This window comes from Panthera tigris, chromosome B1 (genome assembly GCF_018350195.1).
Source record: "Panthera tigris isolate Pti1 chromosome B1, P.tigris_Pti1_mat1.1, whole genome shotgun sequence".
Classification (NCBI taxonomy): domain Eukaryota; kingdom Metazoa; phylum Chordata; class Mammalia; order Carnivora; family Felidae; genus Panthera; species Panthera tigris.
The window spans coordinates 109,586,395-109,604,352 of record NC_056663.1 but is presented as its reverse complement, the minus strand read 5'-3'; the positions used below and the strand labels follow the sequence as shown (position 1 = coordinate 109,604,352).

General features: G+C 34.4%; 1 protein-coding gene across 2 annotated transcripts in view; it reads left to right on the top strand.

Annotated features, from left to right (window-relative positions):
• The window catches only part of ANK2 (ankyrin 2), a 240,429-nt gene that overhangs the window by 98,779 nt on the left and 123,692 nt on the right, over positions 1-17,958 (top strand). The window contains exons 6-10 of one of the 2 annotated variants that reach the window (XM_042984020.1): positions 3,643-3,828; positions 4,274-4,297; positions 7,441-7,539; positions 8,776-8,874; positions 15,472-15,570. In XM_042984020.1, the coding sequence (XP_042839954.1) occupies positions 3,643-3,828; positions 4,274-4,297; positions 7,441-7,539; positions 8,776-8,874; positions 15,472-15,570 (507 nt within the window). The remainder of the gene's footprint in view (positions 1-3,642; positions 3,829-4,273; positions 4,298-7,440; positions 7,540-8,775; positions 8,875-15,471; positions 15,571-17,958) is intronic. The other variant, XM_042984019.1, reaches the window with a different exon arrangement.

Genomic DNA, 17,958 nt, shown 5'->3' with positions numbered 1-17,958 from the left:
CTCGGTTTTGGGAGTTTTTATACTATTTTAAAATCAGATTACAGTAAATCCTTTCCATCTCTTTTCATCACTATTGTATCTGTTAGGATCCAATTTAATTCTCTAAATGAACAATTTTTAACGATCAGAAATTATTCATAGGTATTTGTGTTAGCACAATTTTATGAGGAATGTGTGACAAAAATAAAGCTGTTCACATTTTCTGAAGCGCAAATTATGGCATATAGTTGTATGACTATGATTATAGCAACGATTAAATAGGATGTTCAAAGTCCATTTAGTATCAAAACATTCAGGACATCTAGACATAAGAAAGGGTTAGAGTGGGCCAGTTTAGAACATCACTTTCCTTTTCAAACTATGCATGTCCTCCAAGAAACAGACTTGCTTTGTTATTTTCTTTCTCATTTTTGCGTAGGCACGTTAAGGAGCAAGTTCAGTGGTTGCTTAGAACTGTGATTTCTAAGCGATCCTCCAGAAACCCTTGAGTTTGGAGAAACTGTCTCCAAACCACCACTGTGAGGTGGTGCCTCGTGGGGCCAAAGCTTGGAAGTGAGTGACACAGAGAAGGGAAAAAAGCTCCACTGGGTCATGCCACTCCTCACCCCTTTCAACCAGATTATGCAGGCTGTGTTTTTCCTTTCTCATATTTTGTGCCTCCACTGATAGAACTTTAAAACTCCTGGCTTGGAGTGAGAGATGATTGATAGATGCTTGCCCTCCAGAAACTAAGTTGGTAACTTTTGACGTCTATTAAGGACTTCTTTCTTTCTGAACGATTAAGTCTTTAGGTGAAATAAACATGAATTCCTTTCTATCCTGCCCTGGGGGAAGAGATCATCATAATCTATTAAATCCATTTCCAGTCCCTTTGGCAGAAAACTTTTTATGGAGCCAATTGCAATAACTTTCTGACAGCTTATTCTTGTTACTTAAAAAAAAAACAATCCCAAGAAACCACTATTAATGGGGCCATGTTTCTTATTTGTTTATGACTGGAAAACACAACTGCCCAATGTAAAATGATTTCAAGTTCTGTATTTAACACACAGATTTTGCACTCTTACCATGTGGGTAAAGTGTGATTTTTATGATTTGAGGCCTTTTTTTTTTTCTTTTTTCCTGAGACACTAATTATGTCAATGAGTAGCATATGACTATCTTCAGGTAAATCTTGAGTAACTATGTGAAACTCTATCTCTGTATCAGGACAACTGAGAAATGTACCAAAATAAGGAAATCTGTGTCTGTTTTATTTTAGTTTCTTGAATGCAGAATCACTTCCCCCAAGAAACCATCATAGTCCAGAGTTCTAGTCACCAGATAGATTTATTATTTCTAGTGTATGGTTTAGAGAAATTCTGCTTGCTGGTATTCATAGCTGTCTCAAGGCTGCTTTGGTGTAGCTCTCTGTAGCATTTCAGTCTGGTTCCAAAAACATCCCTTTATATACACTGCATCAGCAGAGGCCATGTTGCACTGTGATTCTCAAAAAATGAAAACCCTCTCTGATTTCTACACAAAAATGCAGCTTTTGCAAGTGAATCGTATGAGGTTTGAAGCTTAGCTTAGACATGTGTATGCTTGTTGCTTAAGTTTTTAATCACTTAAATAACTAGAATTAATTTTTAACTGACTGGACATATATAAGCTTAGTTGATTAATCCCCCCCTTCCCTTTGCTGGCCCTAATGATTATCAAGTAACACGCATATGGGCATTCCCTTTTAGTCTCTCGTTCTGTAAAACTTACCATGTTTCCAGGGCTTTAGGACTGATTACTGTTTGATATTTTATATTGTATTGCCAGATACCTTGTACAGTCTCATGTGCACACGTGTGAATATGCCTAAAGAAGACATTTCCTCTGTGCCCAAAAGTAGCCCTAATTTGTAAAAATTAACTACTAATCAAGACATTGTGACCACTTTAAAAACCAGATAATCATGAGATTATTCAATACTTCCATGAAACTCATGTTTGAAAATAAATCTTTAAATATTTGAAATTTCCCATAATTATAGCAATTAGCATTGGTAAATAAACGATGAAAAATGAAGCTACTGAATTTTCATATGGGTTTCCTTTTTCATGGAGTTAGTTGAGGTGCTTGAAAAAATCATTTCAAATATTCACCCCTCCCTCATGAAGCATAGAATAGAATGAAATCCATGTGGTAGACATACAAAGTTAAATTCTTTTAGGGGAATTCTCTGTCCCTCCAGTACTAATTTTATAACTCTTAACTCTCCTTCTTCCTGAACATTACCAAAATTGAAGGCTAAAAACTTTTTAATTAGGTTCTGTACTGTCAGTAAATGCCTTGTCTCTAAGAAAAAACAAAAACAAAGTTCATACTCTTTTCATATAAACTATCACAGTGTTGCAGGGGATAATCGAATATGTATATGATAATGAGCCTGTTCTTTCTTTCTGAACAGAAAACTTAATTTGTGCCAAAGTTCTAAATTTAGGCTACTATTTTTCATTTTACAATGCTACATGTTGTATTCTTCCATTCTATTAAGTAATGTGTTTATTTAAAATTCAATTCTTATTAAAACAAATTCAAGTCTTTTTGTGGTAGTGCTATAGGAAATCACTTTTTCTCAAAAGCCTACAGTTTAAAAAAGTTATCATTGAAAACAAATTGAGTAGTTAGATTATGGTAAATTGCTGTTGTCTCTAAAATGTAATCATTAATATACAATCTTATTGTCCTCATCTCTTCTATGAATGGAAACTTCTAACTGAGACTTGTTTTCAAGCTTTTGTGGAGTAAGGGAGGTTTTAAAATACACAGAGCCTAGGATATATATGATATATATAGATTTTTTTCTATTTGTCACCTTTCCACTAACTGAATACTTGTTTCTAGAAAGAAAACATAGTTTCCAAATTTACAAGCATGGTTATCCATCTACCCCTAAAATTCCTTTACCTTTGATGATCTGTGCTATTGTTTTATTTTTTTAACTTGTTGCCAAGTTTAGAATTAAAAATCTGTTTTTTCATTACCTAGCACATTGTATCTAAATGATCTAAGTAACATAAAATTCAATGAAGTATAAAATTAATGAACTAGCCTTATTTATCAAAAAGTTTTAGGTTACATTATGTTCCAAATTTGCCACATTAATTGGTAATAGACCATTCCATTGATAATTATTATTGTTCTCCCCTAATCGATACAGAGACGTTTAGAAGCTTGCATATTTAATTACAGAATTTATTTCCCTGTCTTAGCTACTGTGTCTTTGCTTCTCAGTCAGACTTGGTCTCTCTTATTCCAACCCTTCCCACTTTTTCCTTTTGATTAGCCTGTATACTTAACGTTGGTTCTGATTTTTATTTTCCCATTCTAAACATACATTTAAGTTCACCTTATGTGAAGTATGCTTTGTTAGGGAATGCAGATGTTTTTCAAAATATTTAGAACAGAAGCTAGGAAAATAATCTGATGAAACCAGTCCACAGTACAGCATAGGACAGTTGATCATCTGCTTTAATCTTCACAGGAATATTTGATCCCTTTGCTTTTCTTCTCCATCTTAATTCTTATTTTAAACATTAGAGGCATTGCTTACAGTTGAATCTCACGCTTCCAAAATTTAATTGAGGGTTTTTCCTTCTATTTTGCTAGGATGGCTTTACGCCACTAGCTGTGGCACTCCAGCAAGGACACAACCAGGCAGTGGCCATCCTCTTGGAGAATGACACCAAAGGGAAAGTGAGGCTGCCGGCTCTGCATATCGCAGCGAGGAAAGACGACACCAAATCTGCCGCACTCCTGCTTCAGAACGATCACAACGCTGACGTACAATCCAAGGTAAAAGCTGAACACATTTGTGGACAGGAACTCTCCGGCTGCCAGCTTCCTCCTGGGGGATGATACAGAAGTAGGCCATGGTGATAATGCAAAATTACTTCCGGTCATCCTAAGAGATAAATTACCGTCGGAGGTATTTCAGAAAGAAGGGGACCGGCTGTTGGGTATAATAACAACAAAATTTAAGATAATTGTCTCTTAAAGATGGGGTTCAGCTTTTTAGAAATCTGCTTACTTATTCTATTGGTATGGAATAAGAAAGGTATGGAATAAGAAATGGAATTAGAAAGGTAAAATTGTATTGTATGGATAGCATTACGGATGTCTTTTCTCAGTAGAATGTATTTTGGAACAGTGTATCCAGTTGCAGTGAGCAGATTGACCGTTTACTTAATTTTGCACTGTGTAATATCTTCCCTCTTCTTCCCACACAACACTGCTTCAGATGATGGTGAATAGGACCACCGAGGTACAGTATTGTGGTTATACCAAAATATACCTTGTTTTTATTTATTTTAGTTTTTTGCCCAGTTAGAATAAATGCTCACTAATTCATACTAATGATTGGAATTTCCATTATTAGGAAATTGATTTTAGAGACTTTTCCCATAATTAAGGCAAATGAATAATTCAAAAATTTTAATGTAATATGTATTTGATGTTTTTTTAAATCAGTGAAACTATTTAAATAGCTTACTAGAGTAGAGCATGAAACAGAACTCCTTAATATGTATTTTACTGAGTTAGCTTTACTGTTAACTTTTTGCCAGTAAGAGATATGACCTTCTCTTAATGAAATTTCTCTGCTTAGAGTTTAGCAAAGTGAAATTTAAGGAGGTTTCTTTGCAACTGTTTTATCTTCTTATCTCATTGCAGTTGCCCTTTTCTTCCTGTACTTTTTAACCACATTGCATATAATCAACAATGATACCGAGCATATTATTATCGAAGCATTTGCTTTTATCTTGCTAAGTCTTAACAGTACTTGACATGAAATTATCTATTTTCCACATACCAAAGTAAGTCACATTGATCACCAAGAATATTCAGTTCAGAAGTCTCTCAGTAGTGTGTGTGTGTGTGTGTGTGTGTGTGTGTGTAGTCTTTCGACCATTGCTACTGAGATGCCTTCTATTGTTGAAAGTATATTATAAAAATTAACCAGTATTCAAAGGCAAATGACTGTGTAGATTGATTTTCACTTAGTTGAGGGGACTTTGTAGACTAACCTCTCATGATCACTGGGCTGTGGACCTAGAGAGGTTTTGAGCATTCATTTGGTATTTAGTAATATTAGAGTATTTCTAAAATTAAAATCTTGTTTGTTAACAAATGTACCTATTGAGATATGAATATATTTGAATTAGTCATATTATTTCTTTTGTTCCATATCTGTGCATGGAACTTAGGTCATAGATTTTTTTTAAAAAGGCCCAATTGGTTGGTGAAATTTCTCAAGACTAGAAACATATAAATTGATATCTTAATTGCTGGTTTTAATAACTTTAATTTTGTAGGTGATTTTTGGTGGTTGTTTAAGAGACGTTTTTGAAAGCAATATTGGCTGTAAACATTGTATTGAAAGCAGCAGTTTGGGAAGATTCGTACTGAGTTAGAAATATTTCTCTGAGGATAATAGAGTAACAGAGAGGGGAGCCCTTCCATTGATTCCCCTGTAGAAGAGTGAACTGAGCTTTCTACCTCCATGGTAACCAGGCAAGAGTTTCCCTGAGGGGCTTCTACGAGCCACATGTCGATCCAAGAGTCACATTCTGAAGCATCCTCATGGACGGTTGATGAGGCTGTGTCAGACAATAAATTGGTTTATTTTTGCAAATCAGGAAAATAATTTGAAAATGATTCACCAGCAATCACTACGTTCTTTTCCTGAAATGAAACTGTAACTTAAATGGTAGACTTACATTCAGGATATGTCTAGGTGGCAGGAACTATCAAGATACAAATGAAAAACTTCCAGTCAATTATTTCCTAAAATATAAAAATTTGACATTTTATAAAATAACAGCCAGGTTGTAGATTCATGTTTCCCTCCATTTTGACATGAGTATTTGGCATCCTGTAGACACAAAAATATCTTTACCACAAGTGTGGGATTTGGATTGATAGTTACTATTATTATTTTGTGTCTTGTTTCTCTATAGTCAGAAATCATTTGTAGCTAATTTGGTTGATAGCAGGGAGGAATTTCCATTACCTAAGATATCTGAATGCTTATTTAGTCCATTTAAAAAGCAAAATCAACAGAAACTATCAAATGAATAGAAAAATAACGTTTGTGATTCATATAATATTTCTTAAAAACAATATTATATACCTCAAAGTTCATTTCAAATAAAAGGGAATGATACAAATTAACCTCAAAGCTGCAGGATTTGATATCCAATTCTATAGGAACAGTCTTTATTGTTCCTCTCATCTTTTATTGAGTAATGAGAATTATGAAATTATGGAGAGCAAGAATAATAGATTTTTTAGCATTTTAATAATGAAAGAGTAAATATACTTCTTTTGTGAAAATGGCAAAAATTTCTAACTAAATTTCATCAGAATAAGGAATGAAAGAAAGTATACTTTTCTTCCATGAAGATTTTCAGATTCATTTTTTAAATATTTTGAGAGTAGGAGTGCAGTTGGTTAAGCGTCTGACTTCTGCTCAGGTCATGGTCTTGTAGTTCATGAGTTTGAGCCTCTCATCGGGCTTTGCGCTGAGAGCGCAGAACCTGCTTTGGATCCTGTCTATCCCCCTCTCTCTGCCCCTCACTCACTCACACTCTCTCTCTCTCTCAAAAATAAATAAACATTAAAAAAATTCTGAAAGTAAACAGTTCTCTAATGTCCATACATTTGATTTAACTTGCTTATTATTTTATGTCAATCTTATTGATAAAATTTGGTTTAATTAACATTCAAAATTGTGTACAGCTAAATTTTTTTTCTTTATTTTATATTCACATTGATGCCAGGTATATTATTTAATTTTTGTTTTTTAAATTTTTTTCATTGTAACAGCATAGTCTCACTAAATAGTTATTAGAGAAGACAGAAATATCATGACAGTGTAAATGATGTGGAATGAATTGTACACCTCTGTAAAAGTTTCTCACAATATTTTCATTGCTCCAAAGACACAATGCCAACCAATGTTGGTTTCTTTTTTTATTGAAAATCCCCAAACTAAACAAAACTATAGTTTTGTGTCTTTCTCTGAAGAAAAAATTTTTAATTCATAATTATGTGAATTCTGTGGCTGAAACCTTATGTTGTTTAATCATATTCTGTTTTTCTCTAAAGCTTAACCAACTCAAGATACATGGTTTTGTATAAACAACAAATCTCATAGACAGATAAATCATGAAGCTAATTACAAATAATGTTGCCAAGAAATATAGGGTATTTATTTACCTGCTTATAGCCCTAGTTATTTACTATCTTGTAGTACTAAAATTTAAAGAGCTTTATTAAAGCATTTATTATCTTAATTGTGTTGCTCACATGTTAGGTAGACAATTACGTGTGATTTTCTTCACTAATCCAGGGACTATAACATATGGAGGTGAAATGATTTACTGTTATTCTCTTTGCTTTCCATAGAGTGGTTTTACCCCTTTGCACATTGCCGCCCACTATGGAAATGTCAACGTGGCAACTCTTCTTCTAAACCGGGGAGCTGCTGTGGACTTCACAGCGAGGGTATGGTTTAAAATAGTTTCTCATTTTAGATAGCAGTAAATGAAAATTTTGTTAAAGTAAAAATGAATAACAATAAAGTTTTTTTTTCCTTGACTGAATCCGTGCCGGATATATTAGATTTTTCATGTTTTTCTTTGCATCATAGCACATCATCATGACCCAATAAATGAAAAATAAGAATGTGTAAATTCACAGGCACACAAATCATTTGTAGTAGTTAAGGAGGGTATTAGTTCTGACCTCAGTGTGAGTAGTTATATTTAAAGATCACTCCATGAATCATGAATGAGCAACTTCAAGTCAATAAACAATTAAACTGTTAAAACATTAATTATCAAATGTAAAAGAACATTTATACAGTGTTATGATCATTATGGGGCATATAATTTGACAGAAAAATGTTTTTAATGAATTGAGAATGTGCTCATATAAAGAGTCTAACCAAAATACATAACAAGACATCATGTTGCATTATATGTTTAATGGTATGCTTTCACTGGAAAGAATTCACTTACATGCTAATTACAAAACTCAGTGTACTCAGTATGAATCAGTAAATGCAATATTTGAATATTTGAAAAATTATGACATATAAAAAATTAGGTACCTATTCTTGCCATAATGATGATATACGATAGCCAATAAAATAAATAACTACAATTCATATATATGGTGTTTTTGGCCCTGAGAAGTCTTCTGTATTGAAACTGTGTCGAGTTATCTACAAGTTGTTTTTCATATTGAAATATTCTGAAGAAGATGTTTTTAAGAATCTTTTTTTGTAACGGTTATTGAATATGTATATTTACATCCTGTTTTTAAGTATAGGAAACTTTAAGATGTCAGAATCTTTCAGTTCATGGATATTTTAGAAAGAGTGATAGACTTTGGACTAGAGCTCTGTCCTAAGTAGAATCTGAAATTTTGTTTATTATGCGAAAGTGCTCCCTTTGTCCCTTGACAATGTGTACAATGTAATGTGTACATTCAATTCATATGTTGTGGTTATGGACAAACTTAATTATGCAGCTTCATTCCATTTTTCATTCTCTAACTATAGTGCTTTGTGGTTTGTGTGCTTTTTTGTTCCTTAAAAATCAAAGACATGAAACTTTAAAAACCTTGAATCAAATTACCACATGGGTCACAACCTTCTTTGTGCCTTTTAACACAAAGTTTTCACCATCATGCCCTGTCATACCCAACATGCTCTTATTTCGTCTTCCCATGGTGTAGAATGGAATCACCCCTCTGCATGTGGCTTCCAAAAGGGGAAACACAAATATGGTGAAGCTCTTACTGGATCGTGGTGGTCAGATCGATGCCAAAACTAGGGTGAGTGTCTCTGTTCTTTGAATTTCCTACCATTTTTGTTTTTTGTATTCTTGAAGCAGGCACCTTAAAATACCAGTGCTTAAATATAAACAATGCATTTTCAAGGAAATTGCTTTCTTGGATTCAATTTAAATTTCATACAATATTTAAAGGTTTCTCATTGTAAAGTGAAATTAATATTTGCTCATAAGTGCTGAAGAAACAGAATGCTAGCTCCTCAATGAGACAGTTTTTTAAGTCCATGCTTATTTTGGGGAACAAAGATCAAAGATTGAATGGAAGCGTCTCTGATTATCAGCTGTACCTTTCAAAAACCCAAACTCATAAACATATATTAACCTTTGAGATTGTGGCTTTTACATAAAATATTTTAATACATGTTGACAATCCTTTGCTTCTAACTTTCCAATTTTTAGATCGTTTTTCTTAGGTGGTCATACTATACTGACCTGAACAAACAATCTGCTATATGCTTATGGAACAAAGGCATATAGTTAGTAGATTGCACCTTTAGTCAATCCAATTTGATACGAGTCAGTGCCCTTCATTCACTTCAAATTTGTTAAGTAAAATGTAATTCTGAGCTTTCTATACTCCCAACAAATAGATAATAAGATAGGCAGGAGAATACAACTGTTAGAAGCGCAGCCTCTGAAGGCTGACTACCTGATTTCAAATTTTACTTCCACAACTTTACTTCCACAACTAGCTGTATGATATTGGCAGTTGACTTACTATCTTCTCTGAACTTAGGCTACTGTTGGTAACCAATCTCATACGGTTGTATGAGAATTAACTCTTAGATTCTTATTATTTATTTTTTTTAAAGTGGGGGGGGTCAATTACTTAGCTACTCATAATTTTTTATTATGTTACTGGAATTATAAGTAGTTACTTGCTTAAACATTAAACCAGTACTTCAATATTCGTTCTCTGGAATACATTTGCTTCATCATAGACTTCAGCAAAATTTTAAATATTCCTATAATGTGAACATTTTCAAATACACAGTGGTGTAAGAAGTCTATAAAAGATTGGGGAATAGGATGTATCCCTTGTGATATTTTATTCACTTTGTTTAATCCTGGGACTTTATATTTTCAGAGTCAAAGGACTAGGGATCAAATCTAGTTCTTTTGAAAATCTTGAGGCTAGCAAATGCTTTTATTTAATTAGCCTTATCATCTTTGTGCTTCTAAGAACTACACCAGTCCCAGACTGTACATTCTGTTTTTTAATGACCTCAGGAACTGTTGCTTTCTTAATCTCATTTCTCTAAGACATTTGATCCAGATCATCTACGTCATATTATCATGTGGGAATTCTAGAGTGGTTTGCTTTGTCTGTCAAGATCTTTGTTGTAGTGTCTACTGTCTTTGCATTAGAGTTTTATATGATTTCTACTCTTTGCTGTGTTGGCATGCCTTTTCCCTTGCTGTGCTGTAGGTATGCAGAATTTGGAACAACTATGCACAGTGTTTCATGCCTTGCTTACTTGTTTTTCATGTTTAAAGGACAGTTTCTGTGCCTCCTCTTTTAAATACATTATTAACATAATGTCTCCCTTTACACTTACCTCTCCATTTCTATTGAGACTCTCTAATAATTGAGAGTACCAATGGAAAGAAAGCACTTGGCAAATGCAACAGAATTTTATCTTGGCCAATGTCTTCAAAATCCGCATGCTCTTGTTAGTATTTTTCTGGAGTATTCATTCATTTTGAGGCAATTGATTTTGTTCTTATTGATCATTGCAATATTTGCTTAGTTCTTTAAAAGATGCTCTAATTTGCATAGCCTACATACATTTGCATATGTAATTTAAGTCTAACTCCAATTAGGGAGTGCGTTTTCGTAAAAAGCATACTAAGATATGGAGAGAAATGGATTCTTATGCTAGTTCTGCCATTAACTAATTGTTCTTGAGCAAGTTAATCAAATATAAGCTTTGGTTTCTTCTGTAAAAGGAATATTTGGGCTGTATTTCATCCAATGAAACTTTTAGATATACAAATAAGTTGAATTTCATTCAAGACTTATAAATCAAAAAGTAGATTTTATAATTGTATACATTGTGTGGATCTTCTGTTCATTCATTCCCTAAACAGATAGTTTTTGAGTTCCTACTTAATGCCTAGAGATACAGCAGTTAATATGATAGACTAGGTCCCTTTACTCACAGAGATGCAAATTAATAGTACCCAAAGAATTAGATTAGCATATGCTAGTAAAAGTTTACTAATTGGCTTTCAAAAAACAAACAAACTCTGATTTGGAGCTTCTGCCTTTGCTGACTTCTGTAGTGTAAATACTTCCCATACCTCCATCATGGCCAGTTAGAGCTACCAATAGGGTATCACTGAATACAAAATTGGGAAGAGATGTGCAAAAACTTGGCTCTCGCTAGTTTGTGTGGGTTGGCTCTGGCACACCCCAGGATTGAGTACAGTACAGTATTGAATGGTGGTATTGAGCTTTTCCCACCGTAAGTTAAAATACTTCCTTATCTCTAAGAAGTAGGATTTTAAAAGCAATTGAATTCTTTTAATTCTGGCTGTAACTAAAACAACTATATCTTTCTTACCAAAGGCAAAGTCAAGTAGGAGGTAATACTGAAATCAAGGACTGCGGTCTGGAATTTGGAGGCTGGTTCTGCAACTATCACATTTTATTATTAAAGTAAAAGGAATCTGGTTAGCTTTCTCTTTTGTCTTTTGAAAGTATATTTTAAAACAGAAAAATTTTACATTTACTGTTGACTGCTTTTTAGGTAGTACAATGGAGGCTCTACATAAGGAATTAAGAATAATATTTTTTTTTCATTTTTTATCATAGAGATCTCAGTTTCTTGTAGCAAACATACTAGTTGTAAACATTCTCAATCTAGTATATTCTATCAAGGATTTTCTACCTGATCTTCTCATTGTTAATCTCGTATATAAGGTTTTCATTATCTGGAGAAAAGCAGAATATGTAGAGGCTTTCAGGTAATTAAAAATATCTTGCCCACTGATCCTTTCCCACTTTTGCCAGCACTTTGTCAATCATTGAGACATTGTGCATGTCATTGACATTCTCATCATTGACTGGGATCTAGTGGGAAACTGAGACATTTTCACCAGAGCTCGGTTTTCTGCTATCTGAAAAATCTCACGTTAATGTTAAAAACATTAACAGAAATTTCATAGCTGGTTTAAAATGGTATTACTAATCCAGGTTTTATTAAGAACATTATTCTGTCTTTATTTTTAAACTTATATATTATTTATATGTGGAGATACTCCATATAAGGTTAAATTATTGAAATGCATGTTTCAATGCAAACGATGAAAGTATACAAAAACATTAAAAGGTGATGAACAAAAACCAATATATCAGAAAAAGTGCTCATAATTATTAAAGCAACAGCAATAGTGGCCACCAATTGTCATATGCTCACTGTTCTAGGCCCCCTGCTAAGTACTCTACAAATATTTTATTTCCTTTTCCTAACAATTTATGAAGTGTGTATTATCTGCTTGTTGAGAAAATGTGGAGGCCTTCATTTGAGAAATGAGACTCCCAAGGGGAAAAGTGACTTTCAGAGGAGTTATGTAACTTGACCTAGGATACACAGGGTAGTAATTACAAGAGCCTGTGTTCATACACAGACTTCAGGCTACATCTACAATCTAAGCAGAGGGGAGGAAGGGAAAAGGTAAGGAAAGAACTGGTTGTAAACAGCTAATGCTGCGGGCTATCAACTGGAAAAATGGTGTCCCTCTAATGTTGATTGATTTAACCTATTAAGGATTATCAACATCATGGTGTGATATGAACTGATTCTAGTGAAGAAAAAAAAAGAACAAAAGGAAAGGAACTGTGGGAGGGGAGGAATGTAAGCTTTAAATACAGTCTTAAGAATTTAAGTTAAAAAAGGTATTGAACAGATCATTGCCCCTAGGAGTTAAAAAAAGTAAACAAAAAAGTCCTGGAACACAAAACCTTGGTAAGATTCAGGGGGTGGGGGGCAATAATGAGACACTGTACTTATAGAAAATATCTAAAATCTATTCAGATTGAGCATGTTTGGAAACTTGAATTTAGTATAATTCCCATATCCTTGATAAGGGTAGATAAATTGCATCAGATTTAGAATCAATGTAATCCTTACTGTTCTTTGATGTTCCTGTGTGGTTTTAAGCGTTCTCTATATTTTCCTATTGTTATTCTGAGAATATCAGAAGATTTCAACATGATTATACAATGAATATTTCATGTATTCTGTAGGAAAAATACCTATTCTAAAAATGATTTAAGGCAGAGTCCCCTCATCTTTCAAACAAAGGTTGTAAGTTAAATAGGATAAGAAGAATTATCCCCATTTTATGTATTGTGAAGTTGAGCCTCACAGAGAATATCCATAGTGGCTGATCTGAGACTCACACCTGAGGCTCCCTGATTCCAGAGCCCATTTGCTGGACCATTGCATATAATGCCTTCATTCACTATAGTTGATTTCTCAAATTCTAGTTCTCCATGGAGCTCCCACCAAGAATATGTTTGAGAAATCAAGCTATATCTAATAGTTATATAAATTAAGTAGCAACTAATGCTCTGTACTTTAACCACAAGGTATGTTATCAAGATACAAAAGCACAATCATCTTAATCGCTTTGCCTGCACAGTTACTTTTTTTAAACTCCTCTCTGGCAAACTTTAAAATAACTTGGCATCCCAACTACAGTAGTTAAATACTTTTTTTTTCTGGAAAGGCAGTCTTTTCATGCTAATTCCTACATATCTAAAATTGCAAGGTCTATTTTGGATATTCAGTATCTTAATACTAGCTAAGGAGATTTAACAAAGCAAAGTATCATTATAATTCAAGGTTCTAGACCAGGGCACTTGAGTGGCTCAGTCAGTTAAGTGTCTGGCTCTTGATCTCGGCTCAGGTCATGATCTTGTGGTGCCTGAGTTTGAACCCCACCTTGGGCTCTGCGCTGACAAATAACTCAAGGTCCTAGCCAGGACCAGAGTGCATGTTCAAATTTGATCATTTGAATATGGATTTATTAAAGGATCTGTTTATAACATTGAGGGTGGATTGTAGGGAAGGCACAAAGGATATTAGAGTATCCCCAGAGCTACCAACAGCAGGGCTCATTACCAACCCTAGGCCTACAAGGTGAGAAGTAGGTTGCCAGAACAAAGGAGAAAACTACATGATGGAGGCTGCTTTGGCAGGAGCATAATATTTGGTAAAGAGACACAGTCAGACTAGGGAGATCCTTTACAGAGTGGCTTCAGGTCTTGCTGCATTTTCCATAGTCAACCAGAAGCCAGAGGGCAAGGTGGCTCACCAATACAATCTAGAGTTCTTTCTGTCAGACATGGAGCAGAGGAGAGAAAGGTAGAGCATGGATCTGGAAGGTAAAGGGAAAATACCTAGCATAGGATCCCAGAATGTTGGGATAGGAAGAGTGTTGTGATTCAGATGACTTATATTTATTAGGGGGAAAACATAATTCAGAACAATGGTCCTGGAAACAGAGACACAAAAGATAAGCTATTAGAGTTGTGGAAAATTCAGCTTTTGAAGTCCTCTTAACGTCCCCATCCCTCATTTTCTCTGAATGCTACCTACCTTCTCAATGTCTTTCCCCATGACAATCTGTTTTTTTCCCTTAAGCTTGAAATCTCTAGTTAATTTATGTACTCAGGATTTCATTTTCTCTCTCACTTCTTACCCATCGTTTGTACATTTTGCCTGATATTACCCATGCACTCTGCTCTCTGGCCATTTCACCCTAAAGAGAAATAAAATCCAAAAGACAGAGGGAATTTGAGGATTTCTCTGGAATCAGAAACTACCTGAGAAGCATCAAGGTCAGAAAGTTTTATAAGTAACATAACACACAGTTGTGCCATAATTCTGTTTGACACCTTTTTAATGCTATTATTATTAATAACAAATTTCACCTCTGAGAAATATCTATGTAGTTTTTAAAATGTTGAAAAATATATGTGGAAACCTTTAGAAGAATGTGAATAAAATGACTTTCTTCTCATGAGCAGCAGGGAGCATTTTAGGAGAATTTATAAAACTAGTAACAATTCAAGAGATGACATAGATGGACAAATTAGGTTAAGAAGAATTTGGGGGTAAAATTATGTTAGGGCAACCAAAATGAAAATAGTTTAATGATATAACATCTGGTTGTAGTTTCAAGCAAGTAGGGTTTTCAAGTTCGACAAATGCAACAAACTCTGCCTTTCCGTCTTCCCAAACAGGAAAACACAGGGCCAACAACATGTGTTTTTACATTGAACCTCTGCATGTGAGATCTCGCTTGCCTACACCCTCACTCTGTTTCATCCCTATCTTTCTTTTTCTCTCTCTTGCCCTCTGTCAGGATCTCTCACTGTCTTGTCTTCCTCTCACTCTTCTCCTCTATCATTTAACTAATAGTTCTATTACTGATGTATTGAATCACTAGGAACAAGTTCAGGAAACCTTCTCTTTGAAGTGGCATAAGAGGCAATCTGTGTGTGTGTGTGTGTGTGTGTGTGTGTGTTTAAGTTAACTCAGGCTTAATTCTTCAATTCTTTGGACAGGATGGGTTGACACCCCTTCACTGTGCTGCAAGAAGTGGACATGACCAAGTGGTAGAACTTCTGTTGGAACGGGGTGCTCCCTTGCTGGCAAGGACTAAGGTGGGTCATTATGGGTAAGATGGGATCTAAAGAACTCTTTAAGCCACTTTTTTGAATATGTCTTTTCTTCTTGAAATCAAAGCATTAATCAAGTAGTTTCTAATTACTCAACAATTGCGTGCTAGAAATGAGGAGTGTATATCAAACTGTTTTAAAGTTATTTAAAACTAAAAAATACAGGCATTAAAATGGGTTGAATGTATACCTTCAAGTTCTTTCTATATTTTTACCACAGATGGAAATTTGAATATATTTCTATTATATGTAAATGAGTATATTGTATATAAATGAGAATATTCCTTACATTCTATAGATCTGTACTTTTATGATTCTGTGGGATGCTATAAAATACATATAAAATTGTCTTTTAAAGTAGCACAATTAGCAATACAAGATATTCTTTTGGCTCTCTAATCTTTATCTCTTAGGCAATACTAGTAAAAAGAATTACTTATCAATGGTGTTGGATGATTGTATTTAGGATTAGTAGATGACATGGAAAGCACAGTTTAGGATAGGCCATCTACGAAGAACCATTAAACAAGCCTAACATTCTCTATGGCACAGTACATCTAGCATTTCTTGTCTTATTTCATCCATATGCTCAACTATGAAGAAAACTCTAACCAAAACCTGCACCGGGAACTGATTTGTTGGAGGTTTTCATTACAAAATGTATTTTACAAGCATTATTACTGTGCAAGTCCCCATTTTCTAGCCACTCTTTGGGTTACCAAGGAATATCATGAGATACAGATAAAAAATAATCACACAGAACTATTTTATAGCATATGCAACAATCAGATCCTTAATACAAGAAAAATTTAGACAAAGGACACTTCTTACATTTTCTCTGTATTCTACCTCGCCTTGCCCCTGAACAGGATTGGCACCAACTGATGCTTTTACTAGGGTAAACTGAGAAGAATAGACAGCCAAAATAAACAATTTTTTTTATTTGTATTATATTTTAATTGAATATTTATTTGAAATTATTTGGAGCAAAACCCAGCCCACATATTTAAAATATGTGTAGAATGAACTTAATCTTTAAAGCTGTGCCCTATAGGCCATGAAATGGTAGTTTCAAATCGTATGTATTATTTTCATTCTCATACTGATACCATGAGTGTTGTAGAGTTTTATCTTTAAAATGTGACATTTTGGGCTGGATAATGCAGAGATAATTGTAGAAAGTTTTGTGGAGAAAACTTACTGAAATTTAAATGAAAATAACAAAATTTCACCAGTCATGTTGCAACCAATAAAAAACATATATCAAATTGAGAACAGACAGATTTGCTTTTCCACAAACTATAAAATAGTCTTGTCTACAGAGTTCACCTAAAATTGTCATGTCACTAATGAAGACAATGGATTACCTAGATGAATTTTTTACTGGCTTTCTTATAATATCAAATATCACTTATATGTAAGGATCTAGCATAAAGTATCTGTGACTGCATGATTGTATCTATTCATTTATTCAGTCATTCATTCATCCATGCATACAATTATCATATTGAGTAGCTACAATGCGCCAGGCAGTGTTCTGATCACTAAGGAGCTATCAAGGTAAATAATACACAGTGTTTGTTCAAGAAGCTCAAAATTGAGTGGGTAAGATAGATAAGGAGATAATAACAAAAAGTAGAGCTATGTTCAGGGTAAAGAACAGGGAGAAGATGAACTAATCAGGTTGGCAAGTTGATACCATAAGCCTGTGAGTGGAATAGGCACCTAATGCCAGACTATTCTTCCCCTTACATAAAACTCCCAGTTTTGAATCATCCATTAGTCCTCCTTGAAGCAAATATTCATCTATCTACTCACTCCCCCCCCCCATTATTTGAAAATGCTAGCTCTTGGCAAACTGACTCTTCACCACAACCCCTCTTCTAATACATGATGACTTTAATGATCTTGGCCACAGCTGTAGATGACCTTTCTGGTTGGCCTCTCAATTTGGTAACTGTAAACCCTGTGTAAACCCCCCTTTCTGTGTCTAACCTCTGACTCTCCAAACACCCCTGTATGTTTTAGCTACCTTTCTCTGGAACCCCAACTCTAGAAATGTGTTTATTCTTCTGAGTCCATCAGCCACTGTTTTACTGTCCCTCATTTACTTTTATGCCCTCACTTTTGGCCAGCATAATCATTCATATCACTCCCTGACATATTCATGCTCACTTGCTATATTTGACCCTGATCAAATCTTGCAGCTGAGTGTGGTGGCAGAAAACACCCGGCCGTACTGACTGGGTTCACTATAAATTCATAATTGCTCACCTCAACTTGACCTTTAATGCTGCCTGACAATCACGATATGTTTCCCAAGTGTGTTCGCTCTTACTCCCTGCTACCTGACTGTTCTATACTTTTTTCTTT